The sequence below is a fragment of the Engystomops pustulosus genome, chromosome 1 (genome assembly GCF_040894005.1).
Source record: "Engystomops pustulosus chromosome 1, aEngPut4.maternal, whole genome shotgun sequence".
Taxonomy (NCBI): domain Eukaryota; kingdom Metazoa; phylum Chordata; class Amphibia; order Anura; family Leptodactylidae; genus Engystomops; species Engystomops pustulosus.
In genome coordinates this window covers 119,931,997-119,956,197 of record NC_092411.1, presented here as the reverse complement: position 1 = coordinate 119,956,197, position 24,201 = coordinate 119,931,997, and the positions used below count along the sequence as shown (strand labels likewise).

Here is a 24,201-nt window from a genome sequence, read left to right as displayed (position 1 = left end):
GCACACCACTACACTACACTCACACAGCACACACAACACTACACTACACTACACTCACACAGCACACACAACACTACACTACACTACACTACACTCACACAACACACAGCACGCACAACACTACACTACACTCACACAGCACGCACAACACTACACTCACACAACACACAGCACGCACAACACTACACTCACACAGCACGCACAACACTACACTACACTACACTCACACAGCACACACAACACTACACTCACACAGCACACACAACACTACACTCACACAGCACACACAACACTACACTACACTCACACAGCACACACAACACTACACTACACTACACTCACACAGCACTACACTACACAACACACAGCACGCACAACACTACACACAGCACGCACAACACTACAGTACACTACTCACACAACACTACACTCACACAATACACAGCACGCACAACACTACAGTACACTCAGCACGCACAACACTACAGTACACTACTCACACAACACTACACTCACACAGCACACACAAGACTACACTCACCCGGCCTTGATCTTAAGTCCAGTCGCCCCTCTGTCCACATGTCTCCCCTGTGGCCGGTGCTCTCACTCCGGGTCTCTCCGGCACGCCCCTTAGTCACGTGCCCCGCTGAGCGGCCCGGCGCGCGCTGCGATCGCGCTAGTGACATTTCCCTCTTTTGCAGCGCGCGCCAGGCCGCTCAGCCTGTGCGCTACAGGGAATAATTGCCATGCGTTCTTTTACGCATGGCAATTATTTTGGGGGGTAATGGCGCCTCATCACGCGTCTATGACGCGTGGTGAGGCGTTAATGCGACCTCTGGCTGTAGTGTTAAGATAACTGTTTGCATATACACTTGAATAGGTGAAGAGTTGCCATCTGCTGACACAAATGTAACAGATAGGAAAGCACAGGATAGCTTTTACCACATAAACAACAGAATATATTTTTACAATATTACAACAGAATATGATTTCTTTTTTTTATTGATCAACGATCGGCAAAATAGCTGGTCATTATTTATTTTTTTAAAAATCCTAGAGGACAATAATCTTTTGTGCGGTAACGGTTCAGATAGTTTGCACTAATGCTCTGGTACGCTCAACCTGCAAAACGCAAACAGCACAGCAGGAGCTGTTCATTGTAATCTTTATGGTTTCTTTCAGTCTTTCTTCTTCAAGGAAAGGATGCTTTCTCTCCTTTAGATTAAATGCAATAATAGTAAAAGATCGAAGAAATATTCCCTTAGGCGTCAGTACAGCACATCAAGGGAGAGCTCAGTTTGTAGGAACAGGAGAAGTAAATGGATTCCTGTGTGCAGACTGCGCAGGGGAGCTGGTCAAAGCAATTATTAGCATGTTGATGTTATGTGGACTTGTGGCCCTTAAAGATCATTACACATAATTAGCCCCAGGGGGCCAGTACCATCTCTAGACCTCCTGCCAACACAAAGACAATGACACACACTGCACACCACAGGGAGGCAACTGCTGCTTATTATACAACTTTTACATTGCACACTCCCATACGTTTGAGTCAACCTTTAAGTCTCAGTCAAGCTTGAAGACCGTATAACTTTTACCACACCAAAAAAAAAGGATAATAAAAGCTTGCTTCCAGTAGTAACTATCCAAAAAAACAAACAAAACAAAGAAATAAAGAGGTATATGCAGAGAATTACAGATCCCATAGCTCTGGCTTCTGAGAATTTCCATCTGTTGCCAAAATGCAACATAGCTCCTCACCCATCCCCTCTCCACTGAAAGCTGAGCACCGGGCTCCATCACATCGCAACACTGAATGCTCACTGCACTGTAATCAGCTGCCATAGACTTCTATGGAGGCCCCCATATGGTTGGGTTCATGGGGCCTAACCAATATAAACTAAATTCTAGTTATCAGCAAAAATGGACCATATTACAGCAGCAAACTTATATACAGTAGCTTATTATTTAATAGAAACTATTATTTTAATCTGTGAGCCATAACTTGTATTCCCTCAATGTCTCATTAAATAGAGAAGAAGGCTGGGTGTATAGGCAGTGTGGTATGGATAAAGAGGTTATTCAGCCCCAAAACCATTTATAATCTATTGACAAGTTAGGGTGCAACACCCAGCACCCTCACTGAATGCTGTTTTACACTACAGACAGATAGCTCTGCCAACAGTTTAGCTGCTCAAAGCAGACCTTCATTCTCCAATACTTCAGTCAGCAGTATTGGGGTTGGAATTCCATGGTTTAACCCCTTAAGGACGCAGGGTTTTTCCACTCATTTCTCGCTCTCAAACTTCAAAAATCCATTACTTTTTCATTTTTACGTGTACAAACCTGTGTGAGGGCTTATTTTGTGCGTAACAAATTTTACTTTCCCGTAATGTTATTTATTTTAACATGCCGTGTACTGCGAAGCTGAAAAAAAATTCCAAATGTGGAAAAATTTAAAAAAACGTCACATTCTTGTGGGCTCAGTTTTTTTTACTTTGACTGTGCGCTCCAAATAACACCTCAGCTTTATTCTTTGGTTCGGTGCGATCGTGGTGATACCAAATTTATATAGGTTTTATTGTGTTTTAATACATTTTCAAAAATTAAACAAATGTGTACAAAAAAGAAAAAGCTAATAACTTTTTCATATTTTGGCGCACGGGGCTGTGTGAGGCGTCATTTTTTGCGAAATGAGCGACGTTTTCATTGCTACCATTCTGAGGTCTGTGCGACATTTTGATCATTTTTTATGTGATGTAAAAAGTTGTAAAAGTCGCATTTCGGACATTTGGGCGCCATTTCCCGCCTCGGAGGTCACCGCCGGCCGTAACGGTTTTTATATTTTGATAGATCGGGCATTTTGAGACGGGGCGATACCTAATATGTTTGTGATTTTTACTGTTTATTATGTTTTATATCAGTTCTAGGGAAAGGGGGGTGATTTGAATTTTTAATATTTAATTAATTTTTTTTTATTTTTTAAAAACTTTTTTTTTTCTTTTTTTTCCCCACTATTTCTTAGACCATCTAGGGTACATTAACCCTAGATGGTCAGATCGCTCCTACCATATACTGCAATACTTCTGTATTGCAATATATGGCATTTTTGCAGCTCATTGTAACGTATCTGCAGAAGCCAGATAGCCTCGGGTCAAACGAAGACCCGAGGCTACCATGGCAACCGATCGCCGCCCCCCCGATGACGTTCGGGGGTACGGCGATCCTAATAAAGATGGCGGCGCCTGCGCACCGCCGTCTTTTAAACACCGCCGGCGACAATGAAAGGGTTAATAGCCGCGATCGATGCAAGCACCGACCGCAGTTATTAGCGGTGGGGGTTTTCTGCAATATGCAAAAACCCCCACCCTTGTATGAAGAGGACTCAGCCCGTGAGCCTCCTCATACACTCCTTATGCCTCTGCGCCGTAGAGCTACGGCGCAGAGCGTTAAGGGGTTAACTACTGTAAAGCGAGTACATAAATAATCTAACATTTAATATATAATTAATCTGAAAAAAAGTTTGTCTCAGCACCAATAAAAACTATACGACTGCATGCTGTTCCTATATAGCAGCAGTGGTATAAACCCATGGCATATAGTAGCAAAGGGTTTCATAGGAAACTTCATATGTATCGTGGCTGGAAAAGCCATATGTGTGCTGTGACATTAGCTTTGTACCTGTATTCTCTTTCTTGCAGTATTTCAACAGGATCTAAGCCTTGAGGCTTCTGGATTGGGCTTATTCGGTTCTGCTTCTGCTGTAGTTGAAAAATTGGAGCTGGCTGACCAGGTGTAGGCTGAGGGACTGATGGACCAGGCAAAGCAACAGACGGTGGAGCTGCAGGTGGTGCTGGGGATGGTCTGCCACTTGGCGGAGGTACTGAAAGCTTCTGTGGTGTACTTGGGACATTGAGATCAGAAGTTTGACCTAAAAATAGACACATTAGGCACATAAATTAAGGATAACAAAAACTAGAAATGATTCTGGCATTTAAGCAAAATAGCAACAAGACAATTCATGTAAGACACTATGGTTCATATTAAATAATTTTCAGACATTTACAAATGATAAATTATATAGAAGTTTAAACAGTGGAAACAACCTTGGAGAACCTGGTACAATGCAAAGGAACATGCTGTGTATTCAAAACCAAAAGAAGCAAACCATTTTGTAGTGCAGGTTATTAATTGCCATTAATTGGAAATTTCAGAGGATAACTCAAGGCAATTCTGAAACATGTTGTGTGGGCCTTAAAAGTGGGTTTTTCTTACCACAAACTAGTTCACATAAGACATGCCAAGACTGTGTGTTTTGACTTCTGAAAGTGTTATTCATTTAGCTCAAGATATTGTAGGTCTATTAACAAATTCCAAGTCAGATAACCAATAGGGAAAGAAAGTTGGTCCTGCACCTTACTCGGACTAAGATACTTGAACTTTAATTTTAATTATTTTCCTGCATCTGAATAATACTGTCTATCTATGCTTTATTCATCGTCGCTTATATGCTTTGGGTCTCTCAGCTTTACCTTCTCCCCAAGGTTTTAAAGCCATTGTAGCATTATGTCCAGCTATTCCCGGTGTAGGTCCGGTGCCAGAAGGAGTGACACTCATTGGATGCATTCCCATGCCTTTGAATAAGAAACAAGAGTGTAAATAAAACTTGAACTAAATCCTGTCCTGTGAATCAAACTCTTGCCATACCAACATACAATAAGGGAGCCAATGTAATCTGAAGTACATAAATATTGGAAGCAGATAAAAATTGTCATTGTAGATTCACTAAAGCATCTTTGGTTGCAAATAGGCTAGGTGTTATTTTCTAGTGCAGTGTTGGCAAACCTATGGCACAGTTTCATATAAAAAAGGGGATTTATAGGGGTTTTTTTTTTACATTATAAAACTTGCTCTTATAGAAATTATAAAATACAATTAAAGGGGTTGTCTGTTTTAAGCACATTACAGCAAATAATATTGTTACTCAAAAAGTTCAAATTGTCACAAAAAGTTACTCAATTTTCCTTGATACTTTCTGTATCAATTTTCAGTTTTCTAGATCTCTGCTTTCTACAATGCAACAGGGAGCTACAGTGTTTACTTCCTGTAGCTAAACGATAAAAACTAACTAGAAAACCATGAGGAATTTACATAGAAAGGATATTGGATATATTATTTGCTGTAATATTCTTAAAAGGGACAACCCATTGAAATTTCAGTAAAAAGAAAAGAGATGACTGGAAAATGATGCAAGTGTCACTTACTTGGAGGTCTAATGTAATTGGAAGGTGGCTGCTGTGGTGGCGGCTGTTGTGCTTGTGGTGGCTGTGGTTGTTGTTGTTGCTGCTGCTGAATTGCAGGCAAGGTCCTCTTTCCCTGTACAGCAAGTTGAAGATTTTCTGACAATGGTTGCCCCCTTGCCAACATCTTGTAAGCCAATATCTGAGCACGCAGCTGGTGAAGCTGAACCTGGCTAAATGCAGAGGGACCACGACTGGGCTGACTAATAACTTGTTGTTCTCCCTGCATCATGAGTCCAGGCTGGGCTGGAGGTATTTGTGGGGGTGTTGGTCCTCCGCCAGACATCGGACTTGATACATGTTCAGGAGCACCCAAGGGTGATGGATGAGGAGACATATAACCTAAAAGAAAACACAATATGTAAAGCAATGCACTCCTATAGTTTGTTTCTGTACTAACATAGCAGAATGTCAAAAGCATAAAATTGTCCTGTCTAGGAGAAGGTTAAAAGGAAATCTACCATCAGAATCAGGCATGACAAATCAGGGACTCTTTTTTTCAGATTAGGTCTCCGTGTGCTTAAAAATGAGTTAACAATGTCACATGGAATTAGATGTAGCAGAAGGTGAATGCTGTGAACAGAATATAATTAAAGACTAGCAAGTTGTCAAAAATCCTAGCCCCAAAATACCCCCACAGTTTAAGAAAATGTTCAGGTCTCATTTAAATTTACAAAAGCTGCATAGGTGCAACAACATAAGAATGTCCCAAAATTACTTTTATGTTTACAAAGCCATATGGGGGGGAGCTTCAAAATAAACACAGCAGAATCATTTTGTTACAGGCTTTGTTTTAAGGATGAACTGTGAAGTCCAAATAACACATTCTCCATATTCTTCGTGAGAGTATAATAATGGAGATATCCAATTCATATATTTCTTATGTCTTCATGCCTTTCAACTGAGGCCGCATTCACACGACCGCTGGGGGGGGGGGGTATACATAGAGTTACTTTTGATTTTGTTTTGAGGTTTTCACAGCATTTACTCCACATTTGAACTGGTGACAAGTTTGGAAAAGAGCAAGTGTGGATATATGGTTGTACTTGGTTGTGGTTTCACAATTTTCTAGGAGCCAGGATATTTTTAAGGGTTTGGGGCCATGCTTTAGACTAGGTAAGGTCATCTTGAAGGATAAGCCAATGTTTTTCCAAGATGTTGGGATAAGTTGTATGATACGCTGTGGTTAAGCTGGGTTTTTTTCCGAATCCCATTTCTTTGGATGTAAACAATAAAGTCGTCTCATTTTACAAATACAAATGTGCGGACAACAAAACCACAAAAAAATGGAAATCCAATTTATTAACCAGTAGAGGCCTGGATTTGGAGTCACTCACAAAATTAAAGTGGAAAAACATACTACAGGCTGATCCGTAAATGTCCTTAACCGGTTAAGGACCCGGCCCTTTCCTGTTTTTTCATGTCCATTTTTCACTCCCCACCTTCAAAAATCTATAACTTTCTTATTTTTACACGTAAAGAGCTGTGTGATGGCTTGTTTTCTGCGTAACAAATTGGGAAAAAAAATTCCAAATGCAGTGAAAATGGTGAAAAAACGCATTTGCGCCATTTTCTTGTGGGCTTGGATATTACGTCTTTCGCTGAGCGCCCTAAATGACAGGTCTACTTTATTCTTTGGGATGGTACTATTAAGGGGATACCAAATTTGTATAGGTTTTATAATGTTTTCATACATTTACAAAAATTAAAACCTGTACAAAAATAATTTGATTTTGCCATCTTCTGGCGCTAATAATTTTTTTATACTTTGGTGTACAGAGCTATGGGTGGTGTCATTTTTTTGCGACATTTGATAATATTTTCAATTATATCATTTTTAGGACTGTACAACCTTTTGATCACTTTTAATCGATTTTTTTTATATTTTTCAAAATGGCAAAAAAGTGCCATTTTCGACTTTGGGCTGCTATTTTCCGTTACGGGGTTAAACGCATTGAAAAACCGTTAATATATTTTGATAGAACGGGCATTTTCAGACGTGCCGATACCTAATGTGTTTATGATTTTTACTGTTTATTTATATTTATATCAGTTCTAGGGAAAGGGGGTGATTTGAATTATTAGGTATTTTTATTATTAACTTTTTTTATTTTTACTATTTTTCAGACTCCCTAGGGTACTTTAACCCTAGGTTGTCTGATCGATCCTATCATATACTGCCATACTACAGTATGGCAGTATATGGGGATTTTCCTCCTCATTCATTACAATGTGCTATCAGCACATTGTAATGAAGGGGTTAAAACGAAATAGCCTGGAGACGGATCGCGCTCCCCGATGACGTCACAGGGGACGATCCTAGGCAAGATGGCGGCGCCATGCGAATACATGTGAATACACAGCGGGCAGTCCCGAACCAGTTAAAGTAAGACAAAATGACCCTCAGTGTTATGTGTGGCCTCCACGTGCCTGTATGACCTTCCTACAACGCCTGCACATGCTCCTGAGGTGGTTGTGGATGGTCTTCTGAGTGATTTCCTCCCAGACCTGGAATAAAGCATCTGCCAACTCCTGGACGGTCTGTGGTAAAATGTGACGTTGGTGGATGGAGCGAGACATAATGTCCTAGATGTGCTCAATCGGATCCTGGTCTGTGGAACAAGCAGTCCAGTCCACAGCTTTAATGCCTTCATCTTGCTGGAACCTCTGACACACTCCAGGTACATGAGGTCTAGTAACCCAAGGGCCAACCGCAGCAGCATATGGTCTCACTAGGGATCCGAGGATCTCATCTTGGGAACCAAATGGCAGTCCAGCGAGCACATGGAGTGCTGTGCAGCCATCCAAAGAAATGCCCCCCCCCCATACTATTACTGACCCACTGCCAAACCGGTTATGCTAAAGGTCTTTACAGATAGAGTCTGGAGACACTGTGGAGAGCTGCCACATGTGCTGAGTGTGAACCTGCTTTCATCTGTGAAGAGCACAGGGCGCCAGTGGTGATACTTGCCAATCTTGGTGTTCTCTGATGAATGCCAAGCGTCCCGCACGGTGATGTGCCACACTACCAGAGCCACTCGTGTTGGTTTTAGAGTCTGTCTCATGCCATCAGGAATGTGAAAGCACCACCAACATTCAAAACTGACCAAAACACCAGCCAGAAAGCATAGGTACTGAGAAATGGTCTGTGGCCCCCACCTGCAGAACCTCCACTTTATTGACTAAAATTGATTGTAAATCAGAATGGCTTTGTAAGTGGACAGTTTGATTTCATTGAAGTTTGATTTACTTGGGATTTATATTGTGTCGTTTAAGTGTTCCCTTTACTTTTTTTTTTTTTTTTTTTTGAGCAGTGTAGTTCGTTCATATGAAGGTGATGAACCAGTATTACCATTATTTTCTATATTTATATTCACTAATTCTATTGCATCAAATACTCAATTTTTTTGTAAATTTTATAGCACTATATGCTTCTCAATGAGATCTGTCGGCACAGAGACTAGAAACAGAACAGGTCGCCGCGTGCTGGCGTCATGGTTCATGTGCCGGCAGATCACATTGACGATCATCTACCAGCTGGCTGGGAACACGAAGAGGTGCTGCACCGTGTCAGCGCATGGTGGGTGAGAACGAACTTTTTAAGGGGTACTTGGCTGGACATTATATCAATTGGAGGGGCTGCTGTGGACATTTCATTCATGAGGGGAGACTACTCGATATATTATGAGTAGCAGCTGCATTTCCCACCCTTGTACTTGAGTCAGTACATTTCTCCAGTTTTTTGTGGTAATTAGGTACCTCAGCTTATACTCGAGTATATAAGGTAACTCAATGTTAACAAATGCACACTTTTACATGCAATTTTTTGCTTTCACATTCTATATGGTATAGGTTAACCATACATCTTCTTCATATTTATATATATTGTATGTTTGTCTCTTATCTTATATAAAAAAAAAAAAAAAAAAAAGGGACTGCGACCCCAAAACACATTGATGTTTGAGGTGTAAACACATTGATGTTCAACCTGATCATCAATCTCTGGGACCTTTATGCACCTTCCATACAATTCAATATACACCGACCACCCATAGGGGAATCTGGTAACACCCTTTAGAGTCCTTGTGGTTCATTAGCATAATTTTAAAAGCAGAATTTAGAAAAAAGGAGGCCATGGATAACTATAACAAGAATATATACAGACGGTAAGTGTTCCTGGTACATCATACTTGATTTTGATGGTAGATTTCCTTTAAGCTAAGAGACCACTACCAGTATGTGTTCATGCAGCTTTACACCTTCAAGTTCATGTTTCATGGTCCAGTACAGTTTCATAATCCAGAAAATCAATTTTGGAGTGAGAACTAAACTGGTTGAATAAGCGTAGTGTTCAGCAGAGTTTAGAAGTCATGATCTCCTCGACTAAGAACACCTCCCTCTACTGTGATTGATATCGTGCACTACACTTTAGGAGAGTAAATTGGGATATCCTTGGATGTGTGGCCATCAGTTGCAGCAGAGTGTGGAGAACTTGAAGTCAGGGTCATGCTCTCTTATTTCACACATTCAAGGGACTGTAATGTAAAAGTATGTAAGACTTCTGTATTAAACAAGGCATTCTTTACTTGTTCCATGCTTGATGAAAACTACTTCTTTGAGAAGAGATTGTTCTGTAATATTGATAGTGGTTACCAAGATTCTGTACAGGAAGTCCCCGATTCAAGGACACCCAACTTACATGTGACCTCTAGTTACAAATGGACCCCTCTGCCCAGTGTGATATCTGGTGAAGCTCTCTGGATGCTGGGAATTTACTGAACTTTAGCCCCAAGTTGCATTTTTCGACTGTAAGAGCTGTCAAAGGTGCAATGCAGCTTTATTGTTAATTATTCCCATGAAAACCAAACATTTTTTTGTTGCATTATCCATTCCAAGTAGATTTAAAATGGACCTTGCGTTACCTATCCACTATTAATAGCAACAGAACTTGCCAGATGCAGGTGTAAACTTAGCCTTAGAGGGTTTTTCCTGTGAAAGAAAGTTCACAAATTTCATTTCCCTATTGATGTTTATACAATAAAGATAATTTTAACCCCTTACTTTACAAATTTACAGTTTTATTGCTGTTTTAGCTCCTATAGCACAGTAATGGTCACTGTAAAATTCCATAGTGTGGATGGGGACTCTCTAAGCAGACACTTCATGATCCCTCTTTTGCTAAGAGATGCTGTGTGCCGACAATGTGCTTAGATTATCAGGGTTCATCTACACTTTCATTTAGCTTCTGAACATTCTACTATTATCCAACACAGAAAAAGACAGATCATTGTCAGGGGATTTATCTAAGACACAAGAGAAACACTTATTTTTCCTATAACACACACAGTCAGCTCTGCAAAGCCTACCCCACCACTTAAACAAAGAAGTTATCTTGTATGTAGTTTGTAGAGTAGGTCTCTGCACAATGCTGCTTGCCGGCAAGAAGTGCCTGTGTCTGAGCTGGTCTTGTAATGCAGGAGGGAAGGGGCAGGAGGCAGAGTGTTGCAGTGTGCAGATAAGAGAAGCTATTCATGAGAGGAATCTGAGCATACTCAGAAGCTTTACAGTTGGATCCAGGGACAACCAAATTGTATATTCATCAGGACTGATAAAGACAGATTGTAATTATATCTATGAAAATGCTGTATTTTTGTTAATAACAGTAAATTAGAGAAGGTGTTATTTCGTAATCCTGAGTATACTTAAGAATCTTGTCTTCGTAGGAATACCAATTTAAGTTCATGCCTATGCATCATAAAGTAAACTTAAGAAACATGCTTCTTGTTGAGATAAAGTGTATTGTTAAGGGGAAAAAGCAAATTACGTCTATAGCAAAGCTTTGCTTTCATACCAAATGTTACTAGGAAGAAATAAGAACTGGAATTCACAGCTAGATACTAGCATATCCAACTCTTGGTATTCTATTTTAGGTCAATAAAGGAATTAACATTCGAAGATAAAATAACTTTTATTATATATTTTTGGGATGTTTACCAACAGTTCAATTTTTTGTGGGTGTTTGCTGTGTTTGGTAGTGATGGTGTATCCTGAAATACTTAAGACCACTTAAACCTGTCAGCACAAAACCCTAAAATAAACCTTGACCATTACCTTACAGCAGTGGTGACTAACCTTTTAGAGACCGGGTGCCCAAGTAACAACCAAATCCTTATTATTTACCATCAAGTGCCAATATGACAATTTAAACAGTAAATTATTGTTCCCTGTTATTCCACAAAATTCAATTGCATCGACCCCCCCCCCCCCTGCTCACACCTTCTCTTCCTGCAGTTCCAATCAGTAAAGGATGTGTCACCTCAATAGAACATAGAGAGCAGCATCTCAAGTTGTCTAGAACTGTAGAAAGATTCAAGTCCTGTCTGGTGAACTTTGTCCTGGGGTGACATCCTGGGTGCCCACAGAAAGGACTGAGTTCCACCTCTGGCACCTGTGCTATAAGTTCGCCATCACTGCCTTACAGTGTTGTAATGGTGTCTGTGTGAGTCTTATACAGTGATGTGCCTGGGGACAAGCCTCGCATTTCAGGTGCACTAGAGTCGTCGTCTAATAACTTGAAGTGATGTGGAGCTAGGGGCTGGGACCAGGGGATTTTACAACCCACAGTGACTGAGGAGGTGAGGGAGCCCGACTCTCTCCTGCCTCCTTTACTGCATCTAAGAAGATAATCAAGCAGTGTTTTTATTTTGTGCCAACTCACCATACAGACACCATTACAAAACACTTAGTGTCACCTCTTAGGTAATGGTCATGGTTTATTTTAGGGTTTTGTGGTGACAGGTTCCCTTTAACTAACAGCCGCCTCTGGTAAAGTATAACTCTGAGTGGGCAAAGACAACTAGAAGTGTATTTCACTGCACCATTTATCTTATTACACAGAGATATGGTAATTGTTGGTGCTTTTCAAAACAGAATAATCAATTGGCATAAACTAATACAAAAATAGGTCTAAACTCCATACTGTGCATGTTCCTACATGACTATACAAACCTATAAAAAAAGAACATATACCCAAAGAAATAGTGTAAAAACGGTCACAATCTTTATTAAGACTTACATGCACAACATAATATAATACATTGTGGTAAAAGAGGCACACCTAAAACAGTAACATACCTATCATGCTACATCTCACAGAGGTGGACAGTACTGAGGATCTAGATCATTGCATAACCCCCGCCTCTGCCCAATAAGATGGAACAACATGTGTCACAAAGAAAATAATGCCTGAATATAATGTACACAGTTTGGGTTGGATAGTAAACAGAATATGATACAACACATTATCTCGGTGGAACTAAGCCATCCTAACAGTAACAGTAAGCCCCTCACAATGATATAAATGTAGTATCCAAAACAGAAACTTTACCAGAAGACACGATGGGGAGATAAAATGGCCACTGATCAAAAAACAGGCCTCAACGTGTGTTTTGCCACTACCAGCTTTGAGAGGAGGCGTCCTGAAAGCTGGTACAGGTTAAACACATGTTGAGGCCTGTATTTTGATCAGTGTCTATTTAGAGAAAGCCACATGATCTTATGGACAAGTTCATAAATTAATGCAATTTGAATACCTTGGCTGTGTTGATCCATCGGACTCTGTGGAGGTCCCATTCCAGCATGTGGTGGCCTCATATTTGAACTTTTCATAGTAGCACAGTGCATTTCATCGGACATTCCTTTATCATGCATGCTTTCCATGGGCTGCTGTAAGGAGGCATTATATTGAATATATTAATATATTTAATTAGTGCTTTGAAAGAAGAGTTGTAAGTCACCTACTGCCGTACTTCACTTTAAAGCCTGTTGCACATGAGAAATGTTTGTCCCAAAAAAAACTTGTTCAGTGCACTGGTGGGATTTACGGAAACAAAACTAAAACCACCAAATTGAATGGACCTGCAGAATTCAGTTCAGCGATTCTAGGTTTGATCCGGTAGATTCCCCAAGCACATGGAGCGAGTTTGCCGACAACGCTCCCGTTAAAGGGACTTTGTCAGCAATTTTTACACCACTGAACTAGCAGGTAGGGTTTGAAACATTCTCATTATCCTTTATGCTATAAAAGCCCCTTTGACCCAACAATAGACCTAACCTCAACTACTTTCTGTGATACAGAAAAATTGCAGGATGCAGCAGAAAACTTGACAAAAAGCAAACTATGTTTAAAAAAAATAAATAAAAAAAACACTGACACAGTAGATATCAATTCAAACCAGCCTGGAGCTTAATAGCCACATCCACATTGTGGATATAAAATGCAATGATCCAAATAAATGGTTGCTTGAAATTAACTTCTGCATAAGTGTCTATATCTTCTCACCAAATTAAACCCCCTAATCCAACAAATAATAGTTTCTTCCTCCATTTGTAAGTCCACTGGAGGTCTATTTATATATTTTTAATGTTGCAACATGTAAAAAAAAAAAAAAAAATTAGTCCTTTTATTCCTTCCTAAGATGCAGTCAGGGAGGTAAGGAGCTGGACCAAGCAGTCATTTAATCCCATTTCCACTCTGCCTCTGGCCATCATCTGGAGTGGGAAGTGCAACCAGCAGACATGAGGCGGGGTTGCCAGACTGCTTGGTCGAGCTCCGCCTCTCCTTGACTGCATTGTAGGAAGGAATAAAAAGTAGGGTTTTTTTTGTACATGCAGCAACATTAAAAAGATAGAAAAAAAAAGAACTTTCAAGCAGAGGAAGAACACTATGTGATATTGAGGGTTCAATGTGGTGGAAAGGTTCTCTTTTCCAACAAATACCAAGTTTTTCATTATTGCCTTGTGAAATAGAGAATGAATGGAATGGCAAGTAAACCAGGCACCTGCCTCTCCGATCATTTGGAACAATAATCCTCTTTCTTGTGAAGATAGCATCAGCATGTTATCACCATGGGTGCATTAAATATTAAGCTTTTAACAGCCTGGTAGACAATCACAGAAAGCTTCCTGGCTTTTTTTTATGAAAATAGGAACCTCAGGAAATACCAAACTAAAATATTGTTCAGCAGTACAATTTCTGGCCACCTTAACCAAAAGTCATGAGATAAGCAAAGACTATAAATTCTGTAAACTTTTTTCATAACACAAAAAGGTTGAGTGCTTTACCTTATGCATCTGGTGTATATTCTCTGGTGGATAATCTGAAGAGCCCATATTAGAAAGTGGATGGGAGACACTAGGAGGTCCTGGACTTGGGCCCATCATGCTGTGTACTGATCCAGGGGAAGGCCCTGGTCCCGGGCTAGGTCCCAAAATAGGTCCTGGAGAAGGACCAGGACCTGGGGAAGGCCCCGGGTGAGGCATAGCACCCGGATCTGTCGGAGTAGACATCAGATGTTCCGTGTCTAGAAAACAAAAAAGAAAACACAACGTTATGGTGATAAAAGGCTGTAAGTATAGCCACACCTTTACAGTACAACACCGCAATATTCTGGTCAGTATTTTGCATCAAGATTTGGAAGCCAAGTAGTAAATATTTTTCACTAAACTTATTCTACAATTTACCTTTTTCATATAAACGTAACAGGTAAAAATGTAAGGCATTTAACAAGACACAACCCCATAAATGAACGGTTCAGTGGGTGATGACCACAGGCAATTTCTCTGTTTTAAGCCTTTTTGGCAGTTATTTTTGTCACTTTTGTATTTTGACATACAAAATATCACATATGTATGATTTTCCACTGAGGAAGCATCACACAAGAAGGGGGCAAGGATCTGTTCTGCACAAGCACAAATTGGCTATAGATTCAAAGTAATTTTTACTATATCAGGGACACTGAAAAATGAAATTATATGTAAAATGCTAAAACCAAAAAGAATTTGTGTTAAGCCCTTTACACTGCCCCATGTATTTAGGTTATCCCCAATCACCACAAGGCAACAAAGTGATTGGTGATCATGAGAACAGTGAACACGAGACCCAAGCTGCTCCATTCAATTGTATGGGAGATAGCAGCGCACAGTGCTCGGCTATAGCCCCGGCACATAGTTAATCAAGTGGAAGGATGCAAAATTGTCCTGCCTATCAACCCTTTATCTGGCTCGCAGGGGTCCTAGTAGTCGGGCCCTCACCGATCACTTTGTTATCCCCTTTCCTGTAAGCAGAGGATAACATAAATACTTGGGATAAACCCTTTCATATGCATAACATTTTCCCTATGTTTTCATGTCATTAAAGGAAATCTACAATCAGTCAAGCATGGATAAACCAGTGACAACCAGAGTTGGAGGGAATGTGATGGTGGTATTCTTGTTATATTTGTTACTCCAGATAACAGTGATATAATGGTAATAACCCACATTGCATCCTCCCTGTATACTTCTCATTGTATACAGGGGCTGCTGCAAAATTGGACTGATAATATCGGCTCCCTATCACGGTAAAGGTTCGGGCTGTCACACAGACAGTTTGATCCTGTTAATGGATGCGTGTGCACATGGCTTGTAAAGGAATTATCGCGACTTCTGGGGTCCGCACATCTCTACTTACCAGTTAAACACTGAACAGGGTCGCAAGGTTTAAGAGCCTTTGGACCGAAAGCCCACTCTGCAGTGAGCAATCATCTCATTAGCAGAAAAAAAAAATCAAAAGGCTCAGGAGCATGTTGTGTGGACTGATGAGAATTGGTCCACAGTTCATTTAAGTGATGAAAGTTTAACCACAAGTTTTTTTGCATTTCACTTTTTCACTCCTCTCCTTCCACAAGCCGTTTACAAAGCCATATGGGTGCTTGTTATATGCTAAACAAATTTCAAGTCCTGATATTCAGTGCAATGTACTGGGATGTTGGAGAAAAAAAAATCCAAAATGCTGTGGAATTTGCACAAAAAAAAAAAAAAAATTCAATCAATATGATCACAGTGATGCCTAGTTTAGATCTTAATTCTCATGTAATTCCTCAATACCCAATGCGTTGCACTGCCATATTTTGACACCTGTGGGTTTTTTTCATATTGCAGTGTTCGGAGCTGTGTAAGGTGTCCTTGTTTGAGGGATGTGATGATGTTTTCATTGATACCATTTTGAAAACTGTACAACCTTTTGACATATTTTATTTAAAATTTTATAGCAGACAAAGTGGCAAAAAGTGGCAATTCAGACATTTAGGCGCTATTTTTCATTACGGAATGCATCACTGGGATTAATTGATTTTATATTTTAATAGATTGGATATTTTGGGCTCCTGGTGATACCCAGATTTATCAAAAGTGAGGCAAAAGAAAGTGTCAGAATACTGGCAGATTTGTTTTTTATGTTGAATTTGTATTCAAGTCCTTACTGTATATTTTATAATTGTAACTCCAGCCAATTTTTTCTTTGGTCTTTTTGACAAATGGATTTTAAAAATAATGGGTTGTCATCAGAACGAGGAATAACAATAAAGCTTAATTGCAGACACCTTTGATAACTCTTACAGCAGTTTATTGTAGCCTAGGGCTAAAGTACAGTAAATCACCAACATCCAGAGGTCCGTTTGCAACTAGGGGTCGTCTGTAAGTTGGGGACCGCCTGTAATCTGGTGCACCCTGCACTGCTTGGAAAGTGTGTACCTATTTTTTTTTGGTGTGCAACACAATTGAAACAATTAAATGCGTCGAAAACTCAGACTAAGCACTAACATGCCCTTTTAGGTGCATTTTTTCTATCTTATCGGCACAATGCAGCACAAAACTGGAGCAGTCACTTTATAAATACATTAATGCTCAAAAGTGGGGGGTTACTTAGAAATGTCCTTCTTTTTGAAAAAAAAAAAAAAGCACAATTTCTTTCAATGAGGATAACATTGAATGAATCAGGAATACACTCTATACATGTTAATGTGGTAAATGACTATTCTACCTGCAATTGTCTGTTTTTTATTGCAATATCTACATACGTGTATATAGGCCCATTTCCAACAATCACCACTCCAGTGGTTTAATGGTATATTAGGGCACATTTACTAAGAACAGGGCACATTGCACTAAATGCAGTTTGCCTGTGTAGTGTACAGAGGGCACCAGATTCAGGATTTCTTCATGAACCTGGCACTCTCTGCACTACCCCAATAAAGTGCACCAACTTTTTTTGGTGCACCTTTAACAACATAGGGCTTGTAACACAATTCTGTCAGACTTTGCATGCTAAATCTGGCGCACGGTCTGACTGAGCACTGGAACGCCTTCTAATTTGTGTAGCATGAAGACCAGCGCAGCTGCGCCACAAAAGGGTTGCGTGCGACACAATTACCTCAGCAAATCAACAGCTATAATGCCAAAGGTTTGCAAGGCTGTAATTGCAGCAAATGGAGCATTCTTTGATGAAAGCAAAGTTTGAAGGAGATCATTATTATTTCAAATGAAAAAAAACCTCGTCAATGTCTGGACTAATATCTGGCCAATAAATGTATAATTTTACTTGTTTATATGGGAAGGGGGTGAATAGAATTTTTAGGTTATTTTTGTAAACTTTTTTTACCCATTTCAGCCCACCAAGGTACTTTAATGAGGACCTGTCCGCTCAATAAAACGATCAAGCTGCAGACACTAAAGGAAGAATCTCCCTAGTTACCCCCCCCCAGTTTCCACACTTAAATTTCTAGCTTTATCAGAACATACCAAAAAGCTATGAATCACTAAGTTATGTAGCGGTCCGATTGACGGAGGCTATCTGAGGCGGCGGTAACTGCAGCATCAAGCCTGGCAGACACCGCCGGCACCTAGATAAGGAGTGGTGGTCTGGGAGAGAAGCTGAAGAGAGGGAGTGCCTAGTGTTCACACGTTCCGCTAGCGCCGCGTTCATAACGCGACGCTAGCGCACAGGGGGCGGAGTTTGGGGCGATCTCATATGCGTTTCCATACGATCGGGTTATTAATCGCATGCGTTTCCTGGGAAACGCATATGCGATCGGCCCGAGCCCCGCCCACTGTGTGCTAGCGTCGCGTTATGAACGCGCCCTCACTGTTTCACTGCTTTTCAATATGTTCCTGTAAAGCTAGAAATGTAACAGTGCGATTACTGGGGGAGGGCTAGGGAGATTTTTCTGTTAGTATGTGCAGCTAGATTGTTTTATTGAGCTGACAGGTCCTCTTTAAATCTGATGACTTTTACAATATACTGCAATACAACCACTATACTTTTTCAAACATATGGTTCTTTCCTTGTGTTCTTCACTCAGCCGGCAATTTTCTTGCAAGACAATGCCTCCTGTCACACAGTAAAACAGGTAAAGCAGTTCCTTGATACAGAAATATTTGAAACAATATAACGGCCAATCCAGGGTCCTCATCTAACCCCAATAGAAAACCTTGGGAAAATCCTTGGTGACAAAGTTATGGCCAAGGAACCCACAACAGTCACAGAACTGTGGAAGAGACTGGAAGAGGAGTGGAGCAAAATCAGACCAGTGATGTCGTGTGGCCCCAGTTGTACTGAAGCAAGTCAAAGCTAAGGCCTAGGCACTTCCTACAGATTCAGCGACTGCTGTAACTCTCAGAAAATGTAATTACAATCCTGCTCTCGGCTAGTTATTGATGTTCTCTAATTATTATCATAAGTTTTATTGTTGATATACTTTGGTAATTTTGTAAACCACTGTTCCAGTGGTATGGTTTATTTGAAAAAGAAAAGAATCAAGCAATCATACATAGATCACCAATGTATTTTTAGAATATTTTTTTCTCCTTATAACCCAGTACAGGTTTTGTCTTTTATACCAAACCTAACCACAACAATTATACATACAGCAGTATTTTTTCAGTATGCTTTGTAAAGTGCTGCAGAATGATGATGCTATAAGATTATTATGCTATCCGTGATTTCCAGTGCCCCTTTATAGTCTGTGTTTTTCTTTTAATGAAGCAGCAGTCCATAGAAATTTTTTTTAGAGAATGTCCATTTTTTTTCCCCCACATTTGTAGACCACACACGACAATACAAAAAAAAAAAAAAAAATGAAATCTTATGAAGTTTGTGTGCAGTCACTTTTTTCAGTGATAATGTTCTGGAACCAGATGTTTTGTGTTCTAATCAATGTAAAAAAAAATTTGGCAGACATGGAAAAAAAAAAACTTATGACTGGATGACTGGCCAAACACTTGACCCAATAGGTCTATCTATGGTTTGTGCACATTGTCTTAGTGGGAACCTGTCACTAGGGACCTCATTTTCACTAAAGCCCATTACAGCTGCAGTGCAAAAATGTATTTCTGCTTTCTCTAAGCATTTGCATTACAATATAATTATGTGTTACAACTTACCTTGCACCCTGACAAAATCCTCTGTTTAGACCCAGGGGTTGGGCTTTGGTTTGGGTGCGTTTCAAAAAACAACATGTGACTTGCCTGTGCTGAAGACTGCCCAGCTCTTAGCCCCCACCTTTGTGCTCCTGTACAGCTCATCCCTCCTCCACTGATGTCAGCTCACAAGGGTTTTGTGTGATCTGTGAAGGATCAGGAAGGAGGAGCTGAACAGGAGCACAAAGGTGGGGGCTGAGAGCTGATCAGTCAGCTGCACAGACTAGTCACATGTTTTTGAAATGCATCCAAACCAGAGCCCAACCCCTAGGACTACACAGAGGATTCTGTCAGGATGCAAGGTAAGTTACAACACACAATTATATTGAAATGCAAATGCTTAGAGAAAGCAGAAAGGCATAAGTACAAAGCAGCAGTAATGGACTGCTGGAACCAGTCTTTAGTGAAAATGAGGTCCCTGGTGACAGGTTCCCTTTAACGGTGTTAAAAAAATGGCTCAAAGATTAATCGAGTCCCATTCCTCTCAGTGACTGCTGTTCTAAGGCTGGTGCCGCACATACCGCTTTGTCTGCGTTTGAAAACGCAAACGTAGACAAAGTCGCACCCACCGGGATAGGCCGCGGCCTGATTGCATCGGCGTTTCTATGGAAACGCCTGCGATCAGAAACGAGCCGCCAGTGTTTTGCGTTAATTTAATGCAAAACCCCGCCATCTCGTTTCCGATCGCAGGCGTTTCCATAGAAACGCTGATGCGATCAGGCTGCGGCCTATCCCGGTGGGTGCGGCTTTGTCTGCATTTGCGTTTTCAAACACAGACAAAGCGGTATGTGCGGCACCAGCCTTAGGCCTCATGCTTGTGGCCCATCTGACATTGGCAAGGTGAGCTCACCCCACTGATGTCGACATTGCAACGTTAGCAGTCGTTTTTGAGGATATGACTTGATCATATGTTTCTGTGTGGCAAAACACAGAAGAGACTGATTCTGCTATTATTTTTGTACTCGTTTCTGGTAAATTCTCTTCCAGCCTTGGCTCTGGGTTGGTAACTAACACTATCTTGCAGTTTTTGAAGGTCAAAATTGCAGTTTCCCCATAAAGTGGTTTTCCGAGATTCATTCACCTATCAATAGGAGATTTTCCAGCAACACTGTTATTCAGTTGTTTCAAGAGACAGATTCTTCATATTCCGTTAAGTTCAGCAACCTACAGAAGTTATTCTTGTATAACAATTAATCTCCATGCATTTGAATAGGACTGAACAGCAAGCAAATGGACGCAGCCCCATCCCACCACACTGGAATGACGCCAGAAAGTTCATTTACGGCTTTACATGCACTAGGACTGGGGAGAAGCGTGTAGGAAGGGGGTGTCTACCACCGATGTGTAATCACACAGCTCGGCTTACTGCATATACACACAGCACTGGTTGGACACTAATCCCCTAACCCGCTCACAAATGTCATCAGTGGCACAACCCCTTTAAGAAGACACCAAAATAGCTGAGAACACCGGTGGCTGCAGGCGGTTAATAAGAGTCTGTTCACACACTACAGATTGGTTAAACTGTTTTGCCTGCAATAAACACTGATCGTGTTGAAAAGATGTGATTTAAGTGTCTGCATTTACTCATAGAAAAACCTGTGGCATGGGAGGCTCGTCCATGTAGACCGTACACACATGCTGTCAATATCTACCAAGAAGCCCCAGCACCAAGTGTAAGCTCTTGGGATACCATCGGTGAGCTGGGTGTCGGCCGAGCTCTCAGGCCGTGATGGAGCCTCACGTTGGCCTGACATACCAGCCAGGAGCAACACTAAACAAGCAGCCATGTGACTGGGAAGTTGTACCGCCGCCGCCTGGGCCGCACAGCCAGCAATGTGCCTCCAGTCAGCAGCTGCTGTCACTTTTCTAGAAATTACCACCAAGTAAGAGCGCGCACTCGGAGCTGCCATGGCGATGTGTGAGGGGAGAGTTACCAGGACTAGCCGCTCACCCCCAAATCATGCCAGTATGTAGGGAAGGGACACCTCTCCTAATCCCCGGGCGTAGTGCAGGACATAACTCCGCGCAGAATGAAAGTACGTAGTGAGCCGGGTGCTGGCCTCTCGTGCGCTGCGGGTAAAGGAGAACATTTAGGAAGGGAACCAGGGGAGCCATGTTTATTCCCTCCCCCTGCTCTAGCTCAGGAAAGTTTGTACACCCGATCGATCGCTGCTCTGCCCGGGAGTAAATTCCGCCTCGGCCAAGCTTACGAGTACGAGAAGAAGGAAAGAAGCGGCTGCTTACCTGATCGACAGAGCCGGCTGTGCTGTGGAAGCCGAGCGCTGTGTGGGTGTATATGTTCTGGGAGAGAGAGTGTGTGTGTATGGAGGTAAAAGCTTCAGGCCCTGTTCCTGTTCCTCCTCCCCTCCGTCATGTCATCGTGATCAAACATGTCTGAGTGTTTTCCCTCTGACTTCCTGATTCTGCTCCGCTTGACAAATTCAGCCTGTGTGTACGTAGGCCTACCCCCCAGCGCGCACCAGGTACAGCGCCGCCCGCAACTTCGCATATGCAATTATTAACGCGCGCCCATTTTGAAACGCTATGAAGTTATACTGTGTGAGGAATGTACGAGGAGACACCATGTATATACCTCCTGTCTGCTGAAATGGCACAGCCACTCACTACACATAAGCATAATCCTCAGTAATCCTCTTCACCTACCACCAGCTACACACGAAAAGCCCTTTTATCTCTACGTGCAGGCAAGGCAAATGGGCATAAAAATCACCTCACAACTTCAGGGCTTCTACACTGTAACGAAATGCTGCTGTGAGGAGATGTTCAAAGCCTCTGTCTTCCCGTTACTTTTCAAGGAAAGACTTACACCGAATGCAGCACTAGTGTGGCTGTGGAAAGGCTGGAGCCCCAGCTACCCCTCAAAAAAAGCAAAGACATCTTACCAAAAATTGATTACTTTCATTTGCTCCACCAACAGTTAATAAAATCTTATCAATTTGCTATAGATTCCCCAAAATGATGTACCTAAAAAGTTCATCTTATACAGCAAAAAATTAAGCCCTATATATGCACATTAAAAAAAGAAAAACTTTATAGCCTGTACAAAGTGACAACGCAAATATCCTCTGAAAGGCGCTCCTTCCATTCTATGCCCGGCCGTGTGCCCATACAGCAGGTACTCGGGAGAAATTGGGTGTAAAACTTTGTGCAGCTTTTTGTCCATAAACCGCTTAATGCGGAGACCCTTTTTCGTTTTAGCGTTACCATTTTTCACTCCCCACCTTCAAAACTCTATAATGTTTTTTATTTTTCCATGACGTCATGGGGAGCGACGATCTAAGCCAATATGGCAGCATCCACGTGTTCCCACTTGGTCATGCCCTCCCCCACAGCACATAGAGCAGGTGACAGCTAGTGCTACTGGGGGGAGTGCATAAATTAAAATACGAAGAGGCTCCTTGAGGTGAAATATATTTCCACAATCGCGATATATAGAGTTATAATAGAAAAAGGTCTGAGGAACAATGTTCCTCAGGAACTACTTATTAGGATACATCTACTATCAGTAAACTGATGGTAGATGTCCTTCAACCCCTTAACAACCTTCTTGTTTTTTCATTTCCATTTTTCACCGTTAAAATTCAAACTTTTTTATTTTTACACGTAAAGAGCATTGTTACAGCTTGTTTACTGCGTAACAAATTGCACTTCATAGTGATGGTATATGAATATTCCATGCCATGTACTGGGAAGCGGAAAAAAAATTCCAAATGCAGTGAAAATGGTGGAAAAAAATGCATTTGCGCTGTTTTCTTGGGGGGCTTGGATTTTAAGGCTTTCAATGTGTGCCCCAAATGACATGTCTACTCTATTCTTTGGGTCGGTGCGATCACAGTAATAACAAATTTGTATAGGTTTTATAATGTTCTCATACATTTGCAAAAATTGTTTTTGATTACTTTGGTGTATGGAGCTTTGAGTGGAATTTTTTTTTGCGACTTTTGATGACGTTTTCAATTCTACCATTTTTAGGATTGTACGACCTTTTGATCACTTTTTATAGAATTTTTTATATTTTTCAAAATGGCAAAAAAGGGCCATTTTGACTATGGGCACTATTTTCCGTTAAGGGGTTAAACACATTTTGATTGGGCATTTTCAGACTAAACGGTACCTAATCTGTTTAGTATTTTTACTGTTTATTTATATGACTTCTAGATAAAGGGTGTGATTTGAATTTTTAAGTTTTTTTTAATATAATTTTTTTAAACTTTTTTTATTATACTGTTTTTCAGATCCCATAGGTTACTTTAATCGTAGGTTGTCTGATTGATCCTACCATATACTGCCGTACTACAGTATGGCAGTTTATGGGGATTTTCCTCCTCCGTCATTACAATGTGCAAATCGCCAGCCCCCAATGTCATCATGGGGAGTGACAATCTTCACCAAGATGGCGACGCGTGGGCGCCACCATCTTTTTAAAGCAGCCGGAAGCTTTACCGGTGGCGATGGATGGGATAACACCCATGATTGGTGCTAGCAGTAATACACAGCATAGATTTACCGGCTATGGAGAGGACTTAGCCCATGAGCCCTCTCCATGCACAGAAAGTGCACAGTACTATTACGGCACATGTTG

The 24,201-nt window shown here is 41.1% G+C and overlaps 1 protein-coding gene across 1 annotated transcript in view; it reads right to left on the bottom strand.

The window, feature by feature from the left end:
- Window positions 1-21,584, bottom strand: part of SMARCA2 (SWI/SNF related BAF chromatin remodeling complex subunit ATPase 2) — a 123,995-nt gene extending 102,411 nt beyond the window's left edge. The window contains 6 exon segments of the mRNA XM_072151623.1: window positions 3,682-3,931; window positions 4,533-4,634; window positions 5,265-5,642; window positions 12,893-13,025; window positions 14,424-14,662; window positions 21,563-21,584. Coding sequence (XP_072007724.1) covers window positions 3,682-3,931; window positions 4,533-4,634; window positions 5,265-5,642; window positions 12,893-13,025; window positions 14,424-14,648 — 1,088 coding nt within the window. The 5' untranslated portion in view covers window positions 14,649-14,662; window positions 21,563-21,584.
- Window positions 21,585-24,201: the final 2,617 nt, after the last annotated feature.